Here is a 22,543-nt window from a genome sequence, read left to right as displayed (position 1 = left end):
AGGTAGGGGAGTCATACCACTATGGTCTCACTGGAGGCTGGGCCCACCGGACGCGTGACCTGCCGTCCGCCTTTCCGCCAACCAACCGACCGACGACTCTCCTCCACTCTCTCGACTCTGTTCCTCTCTCTCGGCTCTCCTCTTCCGCTCTCCTCGGCAGTCCTCCATAGTCGCAGCAGTAATACCAGCAGCCAATTGGCTCTCCGGCCACAGCCGACGGCCAATCAGCCACAGCCGACGGCCATTCACCACCCGAGCCAGCACCCTTCACGTGAGGCCGAGAGCCTGTAAACTACTTTCTGGGGCTCTGTCCCCACACTCCACCCCTACAGGGTCTCGCCTCACAATCTACGCGAAAAGCGTCTTCCGCGAGGGTCCCTGTGCCATATTAGCCTACTGACACCTACGGACGAAAAGAAACGGTAGTCTTAGGAACCAACAATGGCAAATCCATACCATCTGGGAGGATACATGCTAGCTTTTTGTCCTGGGAAAGGAGGGTCGCTGCCACTGGCACCTTTCCCGGTTTGTGGTACCAGACCTTTATGGCAGTACTTGGGGTCCCTTGCATAGTTTCAACATGTAACAGAACAGGGGACCCCATAATAGGCCATAGTGAGAGCACATAGTTTCCTCGCAAAATCATCCCGGTATCGGGACCTCTGTATACTACAGTCACTTGCGGTGGCCACTCAGCCACCACCCCTGGCGTCACTTGCAAATCATGAGTCAAACTGGCCCCCCATGGGGCTATCAGACCCAACCATCGACAGTGGGGGCTTTTGACCTGCCAGGGCCAAGTCCATTGCTGCCGTTCCCCTGCTTTCAAGCATGTGGGTGCTGGCAGCAAAATGTTCCCATTTCTGCCGTAGCCTGGCTTTAACAGAGTCTCACTAGTGGTAACTTGTAATTGAATGGGAGCGGCCGTTCGATGTAGCAGAGCTCCTACTGGCGCAGGCCCTCCCTTCCGTGGTCTCTCATTCAGGACTCTCAGGACGTCCCATAGACGCGAGGCCCAGTCACGCATCGTGGGAGGGTGTTTTGACACCCGGAGGCCTTGCTTCAAAAGGCCATTATAGCGTTCAATCATGCCAGCTGCTTGTGGATTGTACGGGGTGTGAAACAACCATTGCACGTCCATCCTGGCAGCCCAGCACTGCACTTCTTGCCCCGTAAAATGGGTACCCCTGTCACTTTCAATGACTTGGGGGCGCCCATAGAGGGCGCACAGCCGTGTAAGGGCGACCACTGTATGCTGCTGATCCGCAGCCGGACAGGGCCAAGCAAACATCAACCCTGTAGCAGTGTCCACTGCTGTAAATGCATATATCGCATTGCGGGCCTTAGGCAGGGGTCCAATGTAATCCACTTGCCAGCGAGTGAGGGGCACCCTCCCTCGCGTAATCTGCTGTGTCTCCCAGGGGAGCCTCCGCCTTTGGGGGCTGTCCTGGGCACAGATGGCACAGTCATAGCAGGCATCTGCTATCTCCTGCCATTTCAAAGGCAGGCCCCAGCGTCTGCTCACCTGCCACATGGTTCGGCTTCCAGCGTGCTGTAATTTTCTATGCAGCCAATGGGCCACATCAGTGGCAGGAGCCCGCTCTAACCATCGTACCCGTGCTAGGGTGTCTGCTTCATCATTACCTGGGGACACTAAGGGGGAGTGACCCGTGACATGCATTAAGGTCACCTGCTTTTTCTGCCCTAGGTCCCAGAGGTCCTGCCACATGGCTTGACCCCACAGTGGACGGTGTCCCACCAACCAGTTTTGGTGTTTCCATGTAGGCAGCCACAATGTTAGGCCCCGGAACACCGCCCAGCTGTCAGTGCAAATAACTAGGGGCCCAGGCTCGTGGCTGATTATCATCCACACAGCCCGTAATTCAGCCCGCTGGCTACTCTGGCCCGTCCCAGTATCAAACCAAATGGTGTCTGTTTTGGGCTGCACCCCAATAGCCGTCCAAACAGCTGCAGCCCCTCGGCTAGAACCATCGGTAAACCAGGCATCCTCAGGTACTGGGGACTGTCCTTCTTTGTAGGGCGAGGGCTCCAAGTCCTCCCCTCTAGGCAGAGCACTTGGCTCAGCCTGGGCTACAAGCTCCACAGGCCCCAGGACCTATTGTAGCTCTGTGCTCAAAGGGCTTGAACTAAGGGTGCTACGTTGCTCCAAGTAGGCACCCCACTTGGCGAGGGTGGTGGTCTGTGCCACCCCCGTTCCATCAATGCAGACTGCTGGTCCAGGGAACAGTTCTGGGTTCCCATAAACGAGACTGCAGTCGGCGCCAGTGTCAACTAGAGCCAAAACCCTCTGTACATTCGAAGGGGACCAATGTATGGACAGTTCCACGTGGGGCCTCCGGTCCCTGCTCGTCCCCTCTGACAGGGTACCTTGGCCCCACCCCTAATCAAGCTGCAAGGGGTCAGCCTCAAGCGGCTGCATGAAGTCGTGGAGGGACACGGGTCGCGCTTTCCCAGACTCCTCCTTTATGTTTCTCCGGAATTGTTGTTCCGGACACAACTGTTTTCAAAGTTCCAGCAGGAGTGCATTGGGTTGTCAGTCTATTTTCTTCCTATCGACCCCTGCTGCCACGAGATCACGCCACATCTGTGCGCGTGTTACTCTCTGAGGCCTGCGACCTCGCCCCTTTACCTTTGGTTTGGGCTTCCAGGTCTCAACTGTGCGGACCTCCTGTCTTAACTTCCTTCGCCTCCGGCTTTCAACATCCCCTAGGGTGGCCATGGCAGTTGTAACTTCATGGATCCGTCGCCCTACATACGGTGTAAGAATAGCAACCAAGGATCCAAAAGCACTCGCAGGTGCAGTATCCAAAACCAGATCTCTCATGCTGGCAGTAAAAAGCTCGTCATCTGGGCCCTGCATGTTGAGGTTAAAAATGGCATGTCTCATACCCATTTCACGGATTATTTGCGTAAGTTCTGTATACGACTGCCATTGACTCACAGTGTCTGGCAGCTCGCCAGCCTGTTCCCATACGGTGCGTACCGCAGCCGTGAGCCACGCCATTAGAGAATGGTTGCCCTGGTTGTTGGCCAACCTATGGCAGTTTTGTAACCTTTGTCGCAGGGATGGATGCACTGTCACGAAGGCTAGCTTTTCCATCTCGCCTGGGGAGCAGAGAATGTTGTCTGCTCCCTCATCCCATAAACGTAACAGCCAAGCCGAGACTGGCTCTCCAGGGCGCTGTCTGTACCGCCTCCCCAGCTCCTGCAACTCAGTGGGAGTGTAAGGGGTGTAGGTTGTGAACTCAGTCACAGCTGGGTTGCCGGCAGCAACGCCCCCGGGGCTCAAAGGTTGCTCACATTTTACCCTTTGCTTAAAGATTGGCCGGGCTTGGGGGTTGGGAGCTACATTGTCTCCACTTGCTTCCTCCGCCTCTGCCTCAGAGTCTCCACCTTGGGGCCCCTGTTCTAACAGGCGGACCAGGGCTTCCAGCGCTTCCAACCGGGACACCCGGTTCGGCACCCGGGCCACTTCATTCAGCCCATTTTCCGTGTTGAGACTCAAGGCCGTGAGGAACATCCAGCCCACGTGGCCGGCTGTAGCCTTCTCCTCCTCCGGCAACCGCTCAGCCAGAGCCTGCAGGGCGCTCTCCACACTGGCTGGAGAGCCGTCCATGTCCTCCCACCCCTCCTTGGGGGTCCAACTCCTGAGAACAGTGGCCACCGAACACCATATACTGTGTGGGGGCCACACGTCCTCCTGCCCAGAGTCAGACGCCATTCCTACCTGGTCGGAATCTTGCTCACCGTGCCAGGTGTCTGAGTGGGTGGTGGCCTCCGTGGAAGATGTCCACAAGCTTCGGATCCTAAGGCCGCAGCAGATCAACAAAAGGAGGACACCGCCTTCTATGCCCAAGAAGGTGGTGTGCCAGCTGGAGGCTTGAGTCTCCCAGGCAGACCGCGCCTCCCGTTCCCGGTGTCGCTCCTCATGGGCCTCCTGAGACTGCATTTTCACACGCACAAACTGCTCCACCAGCCTTCGGAGAGTTTTGGCCGGCGCCATACCTTGCTCGCTGCGCCATTTGTTGTGCGGGAGACCCTGCTCACTGTGCCATTTGTCGTGAGCGGAGGCCTTCTCGCCGCGCCATCTTTCAGGCGGGGCGGCCTGCGGGGTCTCTGCTCCCGCTCCCCATACAAGAACGCAGGATATGGTGAGGCCGAAAAGGAACACCCACGGAGCCATAGGTAGGGGAGTCATACCACTATGGTCTCACTGGAGGCTGGGCCCACCGGACGCGTGACCTGCCGTCCGCCTTTCCGCCAACCGACCGGCCGACGACTCTCCTCCTCTCTCTCGGCTCTCCTCTCTCTCGGCTCTCCTCTCTCTCGGCTCTCCTCTCTCTCGGCTCTCCTCTCTCTCGGCTCTCCTCTCTCTCGGCTCTCCTCTCTCTCGGCTCTCCTCTCTCTCGGCTCTCCTCTTCCGCTCTCCTCGGCAGTCCTCCGTAGTCGCAGCAGTAATACCAGCAGCCAATTGGCTAACCGGCCACAGCCGACGGCCATTCACCACCCGAGCCAGCACACCTTCACATGAGGCCGAGAGCCTGTAAACTATTCTCTGGGGCTCTGTCCCCACAATGAGGCTTCCTCGGTGCAGGTCCCACGACCACTGGACACGGACACAACCCAGCCTGAGGCTGGACACCGGGCACCAGAAGTCCACCCTGTACCTACTGACGGTGAGGCATTGCCTGCTGCCCCCAAGAAGTCCCTGGATGTTTTCACCACCACCTTTACCCCCCAAAGGGATCCATATGGCGTCTCATGTTTTTGTTTTCTGAATGGAACACAGGTGTGGAGTCTAGATCAAGTGTCTGCACTTTAGCTGCAAGGCAGGCTGAACTAGCAGTGTGGGCATTCTATCATAGCAAGTGGGATTTATACACGGGATGGGAGCCCCCCTTATGGAGGCTGTTCCAAATCAGGCAGTGGCCACAGTGTGACCAGCACCCACTGCACCTCTCAAAGCCACAGGTCATTATCTTCCCCCATAAACCAGTCCCCTTCTGGTCTCTTCTACGTCAGCGGATGCCATCGTCATTCTCCCCGTCAACGGGTTCCAGAAACCTGGAAACTGGACTTGGTTCCTTACTCTCCTTGAGCACTTACATCCAAACCATCCCCAAGTCATAACAATTCTGTCTCCTAAATATCTCATTATTTTGTCCCAATTCTGCAATGCCACTCACTGGGTCCAGGCCCATGGTCACCTTGGCAGGACAAGGCCTTTCTCCTGGCTCCAGGCCTCAGACTGTCCCACACCCCCTCTTCTCCCTGCTATGCCTGGTGATATCTGGTAAGTGTCAACCCTCTGACTTCAAATCCCGTGGTGGGTTCCCAATGCCTTTAAAAGAGAATTCAACCCCCAGATTCTATGTTTACTTCTTTGGCTATCATGCCATTTTACAGAGGAAGACACTGAGGCCACAGCAATAACAGCAGCCCCAGGATTAAAAATAGGTCTCCCTGCCTCCCAAGCTCGTGACTTCAACCAGCTCTCCATCAGATGTCTTTACTGAATTGCTTGCAGCTGGTTGAATAAGACTGTGCTTTCTCCCACTTTTATTTGACTATTCCTTTCCTCCTCCCTCAAACGATGCCCTTCTTTGTTCCCCTACCTGAGAGCTACTTTGCTGCTCATTCTGGGATCAACCGCTCCTAAGGAGCCTTTCCCACTCTCCCCGCCCCCATCACCAGTAGCCCACATCATACCCTCCTCCACAGCACCCACAGCCCTCCTAGCAGGCAGCCTCTGAGAGCTGAGAGCGGGGACGCTGACTCAAGCTGGTTTGTATCACATTCAGGGGTTCCTCCTGCCACCTGTAAGCCCAGATTGGCCCAGACCTTCACCAAAGAGTAAGCGGGGAGGGGCGAGCGGACATCTACCTCCCACCCTCCTGTCCCATCAACCGTGCCTCCGGAGGAAATATGGCTCCTTGCTGAGCTAAGTATTACCTCGACTTTTCGCCATCAAGAGGCTGCCTTCTGGAGCACTTCTAATGGGTCATTTTCTGGTTGACTAGATTCTAAAAAGTAGTCTATTTTATTGCTCCAAAGAATTTACATTCTTTTTGTCCTTTAAGCTTTACTTTGAGAAGAAGAGGTGATTTCTGAGAGAATAAGTGTAACGCAGGGTCTCAGCTCCCACTAACCGCACAAGAACACAGGACATGGTGAGGACAAAAAGGAACACCCACGGAGCCATAGACAGGGGAGTCAGACCACTATTTTCTCGCTGGCGGCTGGTCAAGACACAAAAGAAAACATCCACAGTACCCGAATGCGGGGTCTTCCTGCACCCCACTCTTGCTGGCGGCCGGGCGAGACACAGGAAGTAGGATCAACACGACCCACAATCCGCTTGCTACCTGCAATCCGCGCTCGCTAGCTCAGCCATGGCAGTTATATCAGTGGCCAATGGCTCACTGGTTACGACTGATGGCCAACCAGTCACAGCTGATGGCCATCTACTACCCGGCCAGCACCTTTCCACGTGAGGCCGAGAGCCTGGAAACAGCTCTCTGGGACTCTGTCCCCACAATAAGGTTGGGGTGGGACAAGGAATTCTGTGTCGTATAAAGGAAACGCAGAGTTCCATCCTTCCATCCTGGTTCCTTTCACTGCATGGTGACAATGTTGCTGGCTCTATGGTTTCAGAAGGTTACTGGTGTGAGCTCTTGAGAGTGTCACCTGGGTCAAGCTCCAGCACTTCTTACTAGCTCAGTGCTAAGCTTCCAAACAAGGTGCGTTTACCTTCTTCATGCCTGTGAGACCCCCCCCCCCCCATAATTTCTCTTCATTTGATACCATACGGGAGCAAATGGATTTTCCTTAAATTATGTCAGCCTGCCTACTGTAGTGCTGGCACGAAAGATCACGGACCATCACTCCTTGTGGCCGCAGAGCATGTCAGAAAGGGAATACTCTGGACCTGCATCTCCTCAGCAGCCCTGGCCCATGAGGTGCTGCCTAATTGGGAAACCGGCAAGTGCCCAGCCCACGAAAGGCCTATGAGGCTGACCCACAGCTGCCTCATACCCTCATAGGGGCGTCCAAAGGTACCACTGCTAATCTTATTAGTCCACGCAGTCCTCTTGCTACATGAAATGTATAAATATTTGTAAATTCTCTAATCCATTGCAGCTGTCAGCATAGGGTAATATGATGTCAATAAATTTCCTGGAGATCAGCAGAGGTTGACAATTACGATAAGGAAATACAACTCACCCCCCTCCAATCCATTCCCCTCTGCGTTCCCACCATGGACTTCTTGAGACCTGGGCCAAAGTGTTCCCACAATTTGTGTGCCCAAGACCCTACCCCCCGTCAAATTTTCTGGAGGACTGAGTGCCCAAAAGCCTGGTACGTACCTGTGGGGACAGCGCTCCGGGCTTGGCTGGCCACCGGCTGGGCTGAGTGCCTCAGACAACTGCCCATCGGAGGGGAGGCTGCCTGGGCCTGGGCCTGGGGTGTGGTGAGGGGAAGGGCGGGCCTCGTGGCAGTGGCAGGGCTGCTCAGACTTCCACCGCCTGGGTGGATGGTTGTGGCCATCCCTTTGGCCAGTGGAGACCCTCCAACCACATTATTCCGGGGTGGCCCTGCCCCTCCTAAGGGAGCCCTGAGGAAATGAAGCAGAATGAATTCAGTGAGATGAAACCACACCACACAGGCCACTAATAAAGGCCTGCTCTTACATACTGGCTCTGAGAGGTAAAGGCCACACAGTCCAGGAGACAAATCCTAAAACAACGCCAAGATAATCCTTGTACATAAATAATAACCAGAGCGTCAGCTGAGAAGGGCACCCTTTATAAAACCTTCATAGAGGCTAACTCTCAATGTAAATATTCAAGAACTGGCAAAAGAACCCTAAGAAACAGGCATGATTCCAATCAATGAAATATTTTGTACCAGAGCTACTGCTTTGACTCATTCTGATAAACAGCTGTGTGTCTCCAAACACATCCAGAAAGAACGGGTGACTCAGTCATATCCCAAGAGGCTTGGGCACATCCAGCATGTGGCAGGAAGCAGTGGCAAGAACCCACTCCCTCTGGACACGGCTGCCTTCTTGTTTCTGCCGGCCTCTGGGAAAGGGACACACAAACCACGTCCCACTAAGCGATGCCAGTGAATTTGCAGTTTCATACCAGAAAATAGATGCCCTTTCACCCCAAGGTTTCCAGAGGAAACCAGTTTAGAGTGTTTAATAAATATAAAAGGAAAAGAGCAACTTGGAAAATGAGCTTTTAGCTTTCACAATACACGTAGTTGCACTAAAGCCACACACTCGCTGCGGGAGTGCAGAATACAGTAGAGTCAGGGGCTTGAAAGCTTCTATGGGTTCAGTTTCAGGGGACCAGAATGTCTTCCATTAGTCCGAGAGCTCAGTAATCTCCCTCGTAGTCCCCTCAGGATCTCAGTCGTGAGATACCAAAAGCCACAGGTGTGAGACAACAGGCACTGCCAGGCCCATGGCTCCTCAGCCAGGTCAGAGGGCCCCCCTCTCTGTGTGGCTTAGTACCAGTGGGCTGTGAATTCATATGGGGAAGAGACCTTACAGGATCCATTCATGGTTTTGCAGAACAGCTGTGGGGAAAAGGACTCGGCTGGCCAGGGACCACAGGTAGCACCTCCTTCTGTAGCGCTTAGAGCTGCCCTGGAATTCACTTGTGGCAAGGAACTCTGTCAGCGGACTAGCCAAAAGCATGACATATTTTTTATCACATCTACTACCTTTTGAATTCACGTTTACCCTAGGAAATAATTTTTAAAAATTAAATAAAGTGGGCTCACAAATGAAGGGCTTCCCAAGGAAGGGCCATCATATGATCCGAGGTGCGAACCCACCTCCAGGCTAGCACTGCCCCTCAGCTGCTTTCAGAGGTATGGATCAGCCTAGCCATCAATGCAAGGTCTACGCGGCATTTCATTTTTCTCACAGCAGTCTTATTCCAAAGATGGCATATACCCAACTGCCATGTCTTCAGTTTATTTGCATGTCCTGGAGTGTTAACACAGAGCTATACCCATAAAGGGTTTCAATGAGTAAAACTGACTGAAATAAAATCAAGCAATGGACCCCTCATCTCAATGGAAAATTCTCAGACAACTCTGGATTTTCAGTAACACTTTTAAATTGCTTTTTCTATTTTATAAAAATAATATAACAGAAAATTTGTAAAACACAGGAAATCACAAGGAAGAAAATTTTTTTTAAATTACCTGTAATGCTACCTCTTAACAACAATTGTTAACTTTTGGGAATACGTCATTTTTCCTTTACATACATGCATATGCGTGTTTTGTGTACATGCACACTGCTGTACTCATGCTGTACACAGGCACACACCCACTACACCCACACTACACACTCCTGAGATCTCGCTCCTCTTGGTGACTTCCCTTCCCCACTGAGTGCTACTGCCCTGATTCTAGCTCGTCTGTTCCCATCCTCTCCCCTCGGTAGCCAGCGTGTGTTCAGGGAAAGACAAGCAAACCTAATCTAGAAGGTGAAGTGCTTGCTACATAGAATCCTCATTCAAGGGGACTCCGAGCTCACGGCCGAACCCCACAGGCAGGTGTGCCCTGGCTGCCTTCTGAACTGTGTTTTTGGGTGGTCCAGACACAACAGGACCTCTAGGCAGTGACGACATCTACAGGCGGATGCGGGGGGCATCCTCCCTCCTCTCCCAGGCAGTGACTGCAGACTCACCTGGAGGCAGGCGTCACGTAGTTTCCTGGGAACACCCCAGAAAGCCCAGTCCTCAGGGATGTCCCCTTGAACCAGCCGTCCTGACACTTCTCAAGGACACGGTACATCTCACCCTTGCGCAACTCCAGCTCGTCGCTCTTCTGGGGCTTGTAGGCGTAGAGCGCCAGGTACCTGCAGGCAGAAGGAGCAAAGGCAAGGATAAACGGTGGCTGGCAGGATGCGCATAGGACCACCGGGTGTCACCCGTCTCACACGTGAGCTCATCTTTGGATGAACCTAACCTAAAAAGAGTACCTGATGCCTGTAGGGGAAGGGGGCGGAGCGGGGGCTTGGGGCGGTACTTGCACACACAGCATCTGACCTGCTCTTCCAAATTAACAGGTGAGGTGGGGAAAAGGCTGAGAGCTGCCAGGTCCAGGCGGGCACACCCAGGGAAGGGTAGAGATGTGCCTCGTGATCCTAGAGCCCAGGTACTCCACAGCCCTGCACTGAGCTGCGCAGGTGCCCACCTGGCACCACCTTCCGGTCTGACGGCTCAGTCGGGCTCCATGACTCATTCAAGGCCCTGGGGGTTGTGTCAGAAGTAGGTGGGGGGCAAGTTTTTGGGTCCCACTTTGTTTTTTAAATCTATTTTTCACACTTTCTAAAGCTTGATGCTTGATGCTCTGGGCAAGAGAAAACTTTAGGGAAAACCGAGAGCCAGTTAAGCAAATCTTGGGCTGGGTTTTCTTCATTTAGTCTAAGCCAGCCGTGGCTTATCCAATCAATCTCAACTGGAAGTGGCCTCAGAGGCCCTCTTAAAAGAAACAGCAGTCTAGTTAGGGAATTCTTGGTTGCGTTCTTCCTTGCAATATTTGTACCATAACTAATTAAATTCTATTTTTCTTTTAAGCTTATTTGAAGACAAGGAAAGAACAGACTTAGTGGTGAAAATCCTGGGTCTAGTGGCTTGGGGTCTAGAAGGTGTGCCTCTAAGTTAATCCATGAGCTGGGCCAAGCCCCCTTGTAAAATTCCTGGTGGCCCCCTGACCCCAGCCTCACGGGATTCTTGTGAGGAATGGGTAATACTGCAAAGTACTTTGCTACTTTGAGGTCTGAAGAATGGTTGGTTTTGAGCTGATAAGAGAGAACGGTGTCAGGCAAATGTATTTGCTCATAAGATTCAGAGAGGAAAGTTGATGGGGGCTTCACTTCAATAAGAGACCCAAGATTTTAGGTGACCCCTTCCAGGGCCCATCGGCTCCTGGGGCTTGTGCAGGCGGCAGGTCTCTGGGGACTGAGGAGGCTCAGAGACCCCCTCAAGACACCCTCTCAACCTTGAGAGGGGCCTTCTTAGTCGGTGAATACAGAAATGGGACATGACTTGGTAGGGTTCAAGCAAAAAGAAAGGAGACCTCCGGGATCCAAGAGGTCTAGTGAGCAATATGCTAGAACAGAATGAGAATCTTGTAGAAAGCACAGATTTCTTGGCCATAAGATAACATGAAGTAAACTCTGTCACCCCTTTCCAACATCCAAAATCTACACACCACAAGTACTTCTCTTTGATTCAATGGAGACCTTTTTATTTCCTGTGTTTACAGGCTTCCTGCCCCTCAACCCCCACCTCCCCTCTTCCCTAAGGCACATCCATAGGGTGACAGGAAGGCTTACATCTTCATTTCATCCAACTGACAGGAAGGACTCTGGGCTTCAGGGAGCATAAAGCAAGCCATTATAGGAGAGGACCCCTAGCTTGTCGCGAGCATAAAGAATGACGTTTTGCAGCACTGCCCATGTGACAAAAAGAATGTGGGTTGTAATCTTTCTGTTTTCACATTTGATGACTCTCGGGGAGCTCTTTGAGGGCGACAGAGGAGATACTATAAAGGGAAAGTCACTTGAAAACTGCGTTTACACCATGGATGCTGGTGCGGGGATGCCCTTTTACCATTCAGGACTGCCTCATGTGGGAGGAGGAGGCAGGTGGCTTCCTCACCACTCTGGCTCAGGCAAACGGAGGATGAAAAGAAGAGGAAAAGAAAGGGGATCCCTGGGAGGCTTGTGAACCGATTAAAATGACGTAAGACTTTTTGTGCCTGCTCGCAAGGAAATATAATTGAAGCATAAGCCCTGGTTAAGTTTGCCTCATTCTGTCTCTTCATGATGTGAGAACAATCTTTTGATTCTGTGGCTGGTGAATACACACTGGCAGGAGCAGAATGCCAAGCTGGGAGTGCTGGCTCCTTGGGGTGTGCATGTGTGCAAGACCTCACCAAACAATCACATTTCCTTGGTCAGGGGGTGGGCAACCATGTGCTGCCTTTGTTCCATTGTGGCCCTCATCCTCTGGCTTGTTAAACAAGGTTTGGGGACCGAGGTTCTGTTCCACTCACTCCTGGTCCTGGGCAGAGCCTGGCGGGCGCAGGGCAGAGCAGCACTCGCTGGCTTTCCGCATGTGGCTCCCTGCTGGCCTGCTCCTCCAGCTCGTCTCCACCCCAGGGCCCAGGAGAACAAGTCCCATGGGCCTCCCGCACACCCCTCCTCCCTCTGGGCTGCTGCTGGCTGCTGGCTGTTAAACACTTCCCTTGAAGGACTGGGCCACTGGGCCATCACCTGGTGTCCTGGAGCAGCATTCCTCAGGTTTCCTGCCTGCACAGATCACAGAGCACATAACAGGGTGTATTACAGCTCAGGTTCCTCCGTGACAAGTCTCTGCTACCTTATTGAAGACTCCTTTTCACACATGGAGGTTTCCAGAAGGGCCGATGTCCTCAATAAGGGTACTGTGTTGAAGAGTTTATAAATTCCTTTCTCTTCCTCTCTCATCTCCCCACTGCTCATCACATTCATGTGGGATCTGAGGAATTTTAAGCATCTGTGTCCTCTTGTGACTAATCATCCAGTTTAATGAGGATACGGATAAGAGGGGGCCACCTGCTACTCTGTGGCCACACCTACCTCCTGCGGAGGGCAGAGTGACAGTGCAGCGGGAAACCAGAGTCTAGTCCACAGGAAGGGGACCACGTGTATACATTTGTAGCTGAGGGGACCCAGCCAACCTTGGCTCAGGGAAGCTTTACTCCAAGATGCTTCCTGAATATACTAAACAAGTTCCTGCCTCAGGACCTTTGTACTTATTTTCCCCTCTATCTGGGGCTCTCATCTCTCATACTCCTGACCTCCTCACCCCCTACACTGTATGCTCCACAAGGGTAGAGATTTTTGTCTCTTTTTGTTCACTGCTCTACCCCCAGTATCTAGAATAGTGTCTGGCACGTAGCAGGTTCTCAACAAATATTTGTTGAAATAAGAATAAAATAGGAGCTCTGGTTTTGAGACTTAGATTAAGATTGCTGAAGGAAAATGTGTGTGTGTGTGTGTGTGTGTGTGTGTGTGTGTGTATGTGTGAGTGTGTGAGTGTGTGTGTGTGAGTGAGTGTGTGTGAGTGTGTGTGAGTGTGTATGTGTGAGTATGTGTGAGTGTGTGTGTGTGTGTGTGAGTGTGTATACTGCAAACTTTCATACTGTCTCAAGATCGGCCAGCTGAATGTGAACATAAAAATAAGCGCAGAGCAAATAGGTTTGGGGTGTCCGCCTTTAGGAGGTGAGTATGGAGAGCTGGCATTACGAAAGGATGAGATGGGAACCATGACGAAGTGCTTGTGGAAGGATTAAAGAAAATGCAGAGAGAAGGGGGCTGCAGGCTGCAGATCTCAAAAAAGGAAGGAGAGGAAATGAAAAGGAAAAGGTAAAGCAGAGGATAAAAGACAGTCCAAGGAAGGCAGAGAAAATAGGTGTCTGTCCCGGAGGGAGTGGGGCTGGCCTGGAAGCACTCAGAAGGAAGAAAGCAGTGAAGATGGGGAACTGGGGGCTGGAGGAAGGGCAGGGAAGCAACCTAGGGGATGGGTGAGAGGTGAGTCGAAGAGTGAGAGAAAGCCTGGAGTTGAAAAAGCTTCTTTTAGTGGAAATACCAAGGCAGCCCAAGGAGGTGCCGAGGCTCCCTCTGACCAGCGCACTGTGGGCAGGCAGCCTAGAAAAAGGTTCCTGTGACTGGGGCCTCCTTCTTCGTCTCTCCATCTACCCTTCCAGCCTCTGGGACCTGGGTGACTTCAGTGGGCCACCTGTACCGCCCAACTGCTAGTGGAGTGTGAAGCTATGGAAGCAGGATCTGTCCCTCCTAGAGAGAGGACCAGCCCCTGGTGACAAGTGTACAAGGCCCACGTTGGCTCAGCAGCCTGAGGACTGGGCCGCCCATACCTGCCCACACCTGGCTCAGTGAGCTATGTCCATTAGCATCCATCTTCCACAGTGGGCAATTCACACTCCAGATTTAGGAAATGAAGTGCTAGCATCTGCGATAAATACCCAGGAAACATTTGAGCTGTTGGATAGTCATGTTGGTTCCCAGGGCCTGCTTCTCACTTTTTAGTCCTTCAAGAGGCCTTGGCAGCTCCATGCTGGCCTCCATGGAGGGCTCTGAGTGGTCTCTGTCACATGTGTAGATTAGACAGGAGTTGCCCCTCCAGGCCCAGAATTCACATCTATAGATTTACACACAAAGGCTGGTACTAAAGGTCCTTTTTTAAGGCAATAGCAGAATTTGGTTCAGAGCCACTTCTTCCCCACCGCCCTGCAGCCTAGATGGGGCTTTCACGCCAGTGAGAAGGAGCCTCCTCCTCCGCTGAGCAGCAACAGTCCTGCGTGTGAGTCAGGAGTGGACCACCAGGCCCCACACCTGCCCCCTGCACCCTCAGACAGACGTGTGCACACTGGACGTGCCCGGCAGGTGTGACCACTTAGTCACGCGCTGTCTATTTTTACAAACAGCCTGTTGGCTATCGCCGAGCACTGCAGTCACTCACTCGTGTAACTTGCTCATTTCTATAGCAAGATCTTCATTTACTGTTAATTGTCTACAGAATTCCCTTCTGCTGGAACCAAGGAGAGAATTAAAGTATTTATCTCAGTGCCTTTGTTAATTTCACACCCTTTCTCCTCTATTTTATTGGCTTGTGTTTCTTGTAAAAGATTATTTTCCATTCCTCCTGTGAAGTGTTCTCCTCCTGTTCTTCTGGTTGCCAGGGCCACACCAGCTCCAATTAGTGAGACATGTGCCCACTCATCGATTGTTCAATTCAATAGATGTCTACCGAATGACAGCCAGGTGCAGCCAGGTGGTGGAGGAGCCTGCCCCAGGAGCACTCGCTCTGGGGCGGGGGAGACAGACCGCGTAGGTGTCCTGTCAGGGTCTACACAGGATGTCACAGGGCCTGAGAGGGGCACTACCCACGTTCAGCAGGCCAGGTGTCCTTTGAAGGAGGTGGCAGCTGAGCTGGGGGAGCCACGAGTTGATGAGGTGCTGAGATGGGGCTGAGTGCAGAAGCTCATAGGGAGAGAACCGAGGAATGTTTGGGGAACTGCTGGGTGGCCGTGGGGTGGCCAGCCCCTTGCCCAGCCTTTCTGTTGGTCTTGACTCCCCAGGAACCCAACAGCAGTGGGCCCTAGTTCAGACAAGGCTCTCCTAGGAGGAACACAATGGCAGGAGCCCAGGGAAGGAGGGAACTGGGTGGGGGTGGTGTGCTGTGAGGCCAGCTCCTGGGAAACTTGTTTGTGGGGGCTACAGTGCAGTGACCCCCAACAGATAGTCCTGCAGCGTTAGCAGCATTAGCATCTCTGGGAACTTGTTAGAGATGTACATTGGGTACATTGGGGGTACCCAGGTGACTGGGATAAAACCCAGAAATCTGTGTTTCAGCAGCCCTCCAGGGATTTCTGCTGCGTTCTGAGGTTGAAGACCCACCTCTGTGCTAGGTCTGGTGGTGCTTGACCCTAAACGCTGCTCAAGGGCCACAGCACAGTTTCCCAGAGTGGGCCACGGGCTCCCGATGGCGGCTGCAGTGTCCTTGGTGGGACATTCCCTGCAGGGCACAGATTCACAAGGCTGCACCTCTCCCAGGGGCTGCCTGAAGCCCACAGAATCTCTCTTCAGTTGGAAAAACTGAAGAGCCATCTCAGCTCCAGAGCTCCCCGAGGCTTCCCTGCAAGCACAGACAGCTCAGCGCCTCACTTCCTCATAGGCGTGGCTCCCGACAGCAGTCCTCAAAAAGCCTCAGCCTCATGTCTGCTTCCAGGAAACCAGATTTAGACAACACGGCACCCGCAGGGCTTGAGCCTGGCTTTCTGTCCACTGCAGTGGCTCTGTTGGCACCTTTACAAATCTCCAACCTCTGCCCGCCAGGCTCTCTGTTCTGCTCAAGGTGATTTTTCTGCTCTGACCACATACATTTCTCCTCACTCCCTACCTGCCTGGGGCCTTTCTCTGCTCTCTCCCTGAAGGTGATCAGCATAACAGGACTGCTGGACGGCAGGTACCTGTGACCCTGGAAGTGCTGACCTGGAGGCCAGGTGCTGTCAGAGATGGCTGGATGGTGGCCTCACCCCTCTAGGCCCCAGCCCCCAGCCTGGGCAGGGACTCATGTTACTGGGTCCTGATGTACTGAGCTCACACTAATCCAGTCCATCGCACACTGAAGTGCAGAACCAGCCTCTGTGTTAATGGATTTGTGGTGGAAGAGACTCCTTTCCTGTGTGGGGCATGGTCAGGTCACCAGGCCCTTTCCCAACATCACAAAACGTGAGGGCGTGAGGGCTGTGTAGTCCTTACGTGACTTGGCAACCTCTTGACCCTCAAGACAAATGGAGGTGAGGTTTGGAGGAGGGTCACTCTCTCTTCTGGCTCCCTCTGGTCCTTTACCTCCTCATCTGCCTCTCAGAGGCCCAAAGAAAAGTGGAAGTGAGAACTCACACCCCACCTGAGTGGTGGCCTATTCACAAGTGTTCTCTGCCAGCTTTCACACCATCCAGATGGGCTGTCTCTGACCCGAAGCATGATATCCAGGACCAACACTCATTTCTATACCCAGGAAGCATTGCAGGTCAGGCAGGTGAATGGCAGACAAGCCCAGGGGACAGGGAATGGACTTTTGGTGGCCTCCCAGTGTGGAGGAAGTGAGAAGGGAGGGCATCACCTCCCACAGGCCAGTGTGTCAGTGTCGAGACAGACGAGCAGTTGTATCCTCCACAGGGTGGGCAAACTGAGACCCCTTCTTGTGTCTCAGGACAGTGAAAGCCTTAGGAAATTGGTGCTCATGGAAACCTTTTATATGGAAGAAGGGGATAAGAACATCCTTCGACCCACAGCTGACCTTCAAGGCACATGACTTGACCTATAGAAGGCAAACCCACGGGCTAATGTGAATTACAGCATGTGGGCCCACTGGAGTTATTCCATCACTGGCCTTTAGCTTAGCTGGGCAGGGTACTCCCTGGAGTCCCAAGGCCATGACCATTTGAGGACTCCCTGGCTCACGGCAGCACACTTATTGCTGCAATTGTTTTCGTGAAGGCAACAGTTCTCATGCTCAATCTCAGACTATATGACTATCGGTACTTTTCAGGGAAGAACAATTGGATAAAGAGCAACCATATTCGCACCCTAGATGTCTGTCAGGGGTATGCATGCACCACTAACTTTTTGGAGCTAAAGAGTATAGGTGAGAGGTCAGGCTAATCCCTACTTGATAAACTGATGAGATCAATCTGACCTTCTCCTCCCTAGGAATAAAATGAAAAATGTGATTTCAAGGTCATATTCTCAAAATGGATGGCGCATAGTGCTGTAACATAAGTGATGTTAGGAGCCATGGTGCTTGTTACTCGGTGTAAACAGCCACGGAAAGCATACATTTAACTTATAACAGCCAATCACAGTCAAGCTGGACACGAGTCCCCTGCTGCTCCGATGACCACCGTGATCACCGAAACATTACTGACAAAATCCTTACGATCCTTTGAAGGACATTATCTGACATGGAAGACTCCCTTCTGTTACCCAAATGAAAATCTCAACCCAAACAGGGACAGGGATGTTCTGGAAGTGAGATAGAGAAGGAGAGAGCAGAGGGACGGGGACCCCATGGCAGAGCGGAGAGGGGGTGGGGCGAGAAAAAAGTCCCTCCATACTGTGCACCAAACTCAAAAGCCTGTGACATGGAAGGTCTGGGCATGGCTGAGGCCTCCAGAATGCATTCACAACTCTTGGGGAGTGATATTCTAGGAACTGTATTACCTTTTGGGTCCCAAACACAGAGCAGCCTTCTTGGGTAGCTGACCTGATGCATAAGAGTGAGGGCTTTGGGCTGATACCAGGAGCCCTGTGCATGCAGGAGGGGGAAGGCTGTGGCTCTCACCAAACAAGTTAACATTTATTTGGAGCCTGTGTGCCAGGCATTCCTTTTGGGACACCCCAAAATGAAACACCTGGGCCTTGTCCTTGAGGAGCTCACTGTGTCCTGCCTCTCATTTGGGGAACTACATTTGGGCCCAAAGGTCTCCCGCGGATACAGGTCTACTTCCTCAGGGAAAGGGTCCTACATCCAGTTCTTCAAGAAGAGTAAGACCATCACCACCATCTTTCCCCCATACACCTCCCCGGGCCCCAGATTTGAGCGGAAGCCACTAGAGCTTGTCCACGAGACGTAGTCAGAAGGGAGCATCTTCTGTCCAGTGTTGGTGAAAACTTGAATTTCAGCCCAAAGACATCTAGAAGAGAGCGTACTAATCTATGTGGCCCCCAGGAAGGTGGGTTAAATATGGGTAAGTCTCAATTTTCTTTGTTTAGTTGGTTGTGGTAATAACCCAATCATGGCAGCGTGGGCAGGTAAAGGGACGACGTTCGGCGATTTCCTACCATCCGTCAGGTAAAAGCGCACATTTCCACTGGGCTTAGTGAAGTAGGTGAGCATGTACCAGGATAGTCAAGCTACCTCTAGGAAACCTTTTGGAGCTTGGCAAGTTGCTTTTTCAAAAGGCATTTTTGCTTGAAATATACTTGTTCTACAAGAACACAGGTTCAAGTGTCCCTCTGACCTGCATGGAATCTATGGAACTTTCTACCTCACCATATTCTTTGCCAAATTCATATTCTCGGCCTGAGAACATTCATCCAAGTAACTGACTCATTGCTCAATAAAAGAATAGAAGGCAGTCTAATTCTTCAGAGCGTCATTTAAGTGGGGAATTTTTAAACTGCCTGTATTTTTTAAGAACTGTAATTTAACAAGAGCAGATTTTCTAAACAAGATAAGCATCTCACTTCTAGCAATGATTCATCTGGTTATATTTGGCTATGATACGCATCTGCTACTCATGGGTTGGACAGTTATGGTTGTTAAGACACTGAGCTACTTCTGAGCAGTTGGTAACCAGCCATCGTGAAGCCCCCACGACCACCCACTGCTCCGGCATCCCCCAACCTCCAGAGCCTGTACCCCAGACCTCAGGGGCCTATGGAGTCTTCTCTGTGCTATGGCTCATCCTTTCCTGATTGGCCAGTGCCTGTGATATCAAATATTTTGTTTATCCCCCTTGCTCATAATAAATGTCCTAGGGAGAATGACATTTCAAGAAACCTGCTCAACTTTTCTTTACCACACTCTCCCATCAGCAGTATTATTAGATGCACATAACTAAACTGACCAACTAGGCACAAGACACCCCTATAGAAACCATACATTTACATGCTAGCATGGGGTGGGAGAGAGAAGGCATGGGACCCCAAAATATAAATAGCAGCTCACACGTTGAGGGGCAGCTGGACTTTGGGAGCCGTGCCCTGCTGTTCAGCCGCTGGGACAGATCCGACCGAGGAGGAGGAGTCCTGGAAACAGACAAGAGGAGACAGGAGTGAGTTGGCAACGAAGAGAAAGGCAAAGTCAGGTTGGAGCCCAGAGGCGTCTGTTCTCCCCGCAGGGTCCGCTTGCCTGGATTGTTAAACACGTTTTTTCAGCACATTGGAGAGAGCTTGGTGGCCAGTGACCCCAGTCCCAAGGTGGCTCTCAAGAGTGTCCCAAAGAACTGCTCAGAAAACCACTCTTGGCCTGCATCTGGGTGGATCACCATCAGACCGTGTTTAACATGGCAGAAGGCAGTGTTCAGAGGCCCATTTTTATTCTTAGAACTTGAATGAATTATTCTGTGTTTGTCAAAGAAAATTCAGACAAAACCTTTCATGCTACAGAGCATGAGCTCACTTAAAGACTGCATTCCCAGGAACTGAAGATTAATCTCTACAGAACTTTGGTCCTTTGGCTGTGGGCAGATGGGCAGGCTGCAGGGTGACAGGACTGACAGAGCAGAGCGTCTCCCACCACAGTCCCCGAGGGGCTCAAAGCTTCAAGGGTTTATTATGAGAGGAGATGACTGGAGGAATGGTCTTCTTCGCGATGGTTCATTAAGTACCAGGCGCACGCTAAACTGGCTGCAGGAAGTGGTTAAGGGCCAAGCAGAGAGCTCTGGGCTGTGATGATCTTACCGGGGTAATTCCCGCACAGAGAACCCTGTAGACCTAGCCCATGATGGGCAACATTGTCCCCAAATCCCCTCACCACACAGCTCGCCTGTCTAGCCCATCCTCCCCAGGGCCGCACCCTGTCTTCCTGTTTAGATGGCACAATGAGTTGAACTGTGTCCCCCCAAAAAGATATGTGTCAGTTGTCGCCCCTGGTACCTGTGAAGGTGATCTTATTAAAACAAGGGCCTTTGCAGATATAAGGATCCTAAGATGACATTACCCTTGATTAGAATGGGCCCTAAATCCAATTATAAGTGTCCTTATAAGAGACAAAAAAGGAGAACAGAGACACCTACAGGGGAAGGAAAGCCATGTGAAGATGGAGGCATGGATTGGGGTGATGTGTCTATAAGCCAAGGAACTCCAAGGATTGCTGGCAGCCACCAGAAGCTGGGAGAGAGGCATGGGATGGATTCTCCCTCAGCCTCTAGAAGCAACCCGTCCTGCCAATATCTCGATTTCAGACTTCTGGCCTTCAGAACTGTGACAGAATGACTCCCTGTTGCTTTGAGCCACCCAGTTTGTGGTATTTGTACAGCCCCAGGAAACGAATACAACTCAATCAATTCACTGACCAGTTTGGACCTTGCTCAGCTGATGGGCTCCATGTGCTTAGGCAGCTTACCAATCCCTCCCTAACCGGCTGACTTCCCTCCTCCACCAGGGATCATAAAAGGTGCTAGAAACCTCAGCATGTCTGCAACCTCTAAAAAGTGAGAAATTCTATTTCTTCTTGTTTAAACAATAAAGTGCCTGGCAGAATGAGAACATGAAACACAGAAGCATAATTTCCTTCATTTCTCCAAGATACCTCGAAGGCTCAAAGGACTACCCATTCCAAGCTCCCACACCATGTTTCTGGAGAGCCGTGTGGGAACTAGGCTGAAAGGTGGGGGGACATTCCTTCTGCTGATAGATTCCGGGGATTTCTGTCTGCTCACCACACCTGCCCTCCCTAGGAAGGAAGCAAGAGACCAGAAGGCATTCCCCTTCAAAGCTTGGGATTGTTTTCCTTTAAGGTAGTCACTGGCAGCCGGCCAGGAACCATCCTCCACAGAACTTCAGGTAGGGATGGGAGGGCGAGCTCCACAGGTGCAGCCACCTGGCTCCAGGCCCTCCTTCCCCTGGAATATGGGCAGGTACCCCAGTGCTGGGTTTCTCAGGACCCACAGTTCTTGTATGGTCACCGGAGAAAGGTGTTGGTGGGGTATTGCAGCCTTTCACTCACTCACTCAAACAGGCACAGGGGAGGTGTAGCATCCAGCTGGAGACGGTCAGCAGAGGTCAGTGAGCACCTCCAGTGTGGAGCTCATCAGCTAAGCATGGTCAGAATTGGTTAGGGTTATTCTGCCTGTGTGGGGCATGTTCTAGGTCCTCACTGACATCTGCTGACCACCTGACTGTTAGGACCAGCTCGGGGCGCAGACACGGCCCAGTGTGGGGTTTACACTGGGGGGAGGGGACAAGCATTAGACATGGCATTATAGACATAGTGGTCCCAGCAAGTTCAGGGCCACAGGAATACACAACAGGGACCTCACCTAAGGGCGTGGCAGAGAGGGCTTCAGTGAGCAGTGGGTGGGCCCATGAGGAGAGGTAGTGAGGGTCAGAGTGGGCGGGAGAGGAGCAGAGAAGCCTGTCCATCAAGGGCCGGCAAAGGCAAGCTCAGCAAGTTTAAAGAAACTGAAAGAAAGAAAGGCTGAGCGATGAGGGGAAGGGACACGGAGTGGTACCAAGCCAGGATGTGCTAGGCGTCCTGCACCACCAGGAGGGTTCTGGTACTCACCTGGAAGGCAAAGAGATGCTCTGGAGAAAGCTAGCAGGAGAAAGGTAGAGATAGGATCAGACCCACATCTTGCAGGGGGACCCATTTGGAAGCACGGAGGAAGCTCAGGTCTGGAGCAGGGGCATGAGGATGAAGAGAGAGAGGGGTCTGGATGTGGGTAAGAACAGTAACAGCAGTAATAATAACAACGGCTCCCCTTCATCCAGCATTGCGTCTGGAATAATGCATTTCATTCTCACAATAAGCCTGTGAAGTGGGTGTTTTTTCAATTACCATTTTATAAAATGAGGAAAACTGAGGCACAGAGAAGTTAGGTGAATGGCTCGCATTCATACAGCCACTGGATGGCCAAGGCTGGGCTTGAACTCGGACAGTTTGGTGCTGGAGGCCAAGTGCTTATCCACCATGCCATCTGTATAACTTTCTTATGGCTGCTGTAACAAATTACCACAAACTTAGTGGCTTAAAGCAACACAGATATACTATCTGACAGTTCTAAACGTTAGAAGTCCCAAATCAAGGTACCGGCAGGGCTATGCTCCTTCTGGAGACTCTAAGGAAAAATCCATGCCTTGCCTCTTTCAGCTTCTATAGGACGCTAGCATTCCTTGTCTTGTTGCCTCTTCCTTCAT

General features: G+C 52.1%; 1 protein-coding gene across 2 annotated transcripts in view; it reads right to left on the bottom strand.

Annotated features, from left to right (window-relative positions):
• Window positions 1-22,543, bottom strand: part of SH3RF3 (SH3 domain containing ring finger 3) — a 368,321-nt gene that overhangs the window by 62,169 nt on the left and 283,609 nt on the right. For both annotated transcript variants that reach the window (XM_019715017.3, XM_019715016.3), the window contains 3 exons: window positions 19,353-19,432; window positions 9,734-9,904; window positions 7,389-7,636 (listed from right to left, as the gene is read on the bottom strand). In XM_019715017.3, the coding sequence (XP_019570576.3) occupies window positions 7,389-7,636; window positions 9,734-9,904; window positions 19,353-19,432 (499 nt within the window). The remainder of the gene's footprint in view (window positions 1-7,388; window positions 7,637-9,733; window positions 9,905-19,352; window positions 19,433-22,543) is intronic.

This window comes from Rhinolophus sinicus, chromosome 2, assembly GCF_057876585.1.
Source record: "Rhinolophus sinicus isolate RSI-liver-muscle chromosome 2, RSI-T2T, whole genome shotgun sequence".
In the NCBI taxonomy this organism is placed as follows: Eukaryota; Metazoa; Chordata; class Mammalia; order Chiroptera; family Rhinolophidae; genus Rhinolophus; species Rhinolophus sinicus.
This window is presented reverse-complemented; position numbering and strand designations above follow the sequence as displayed.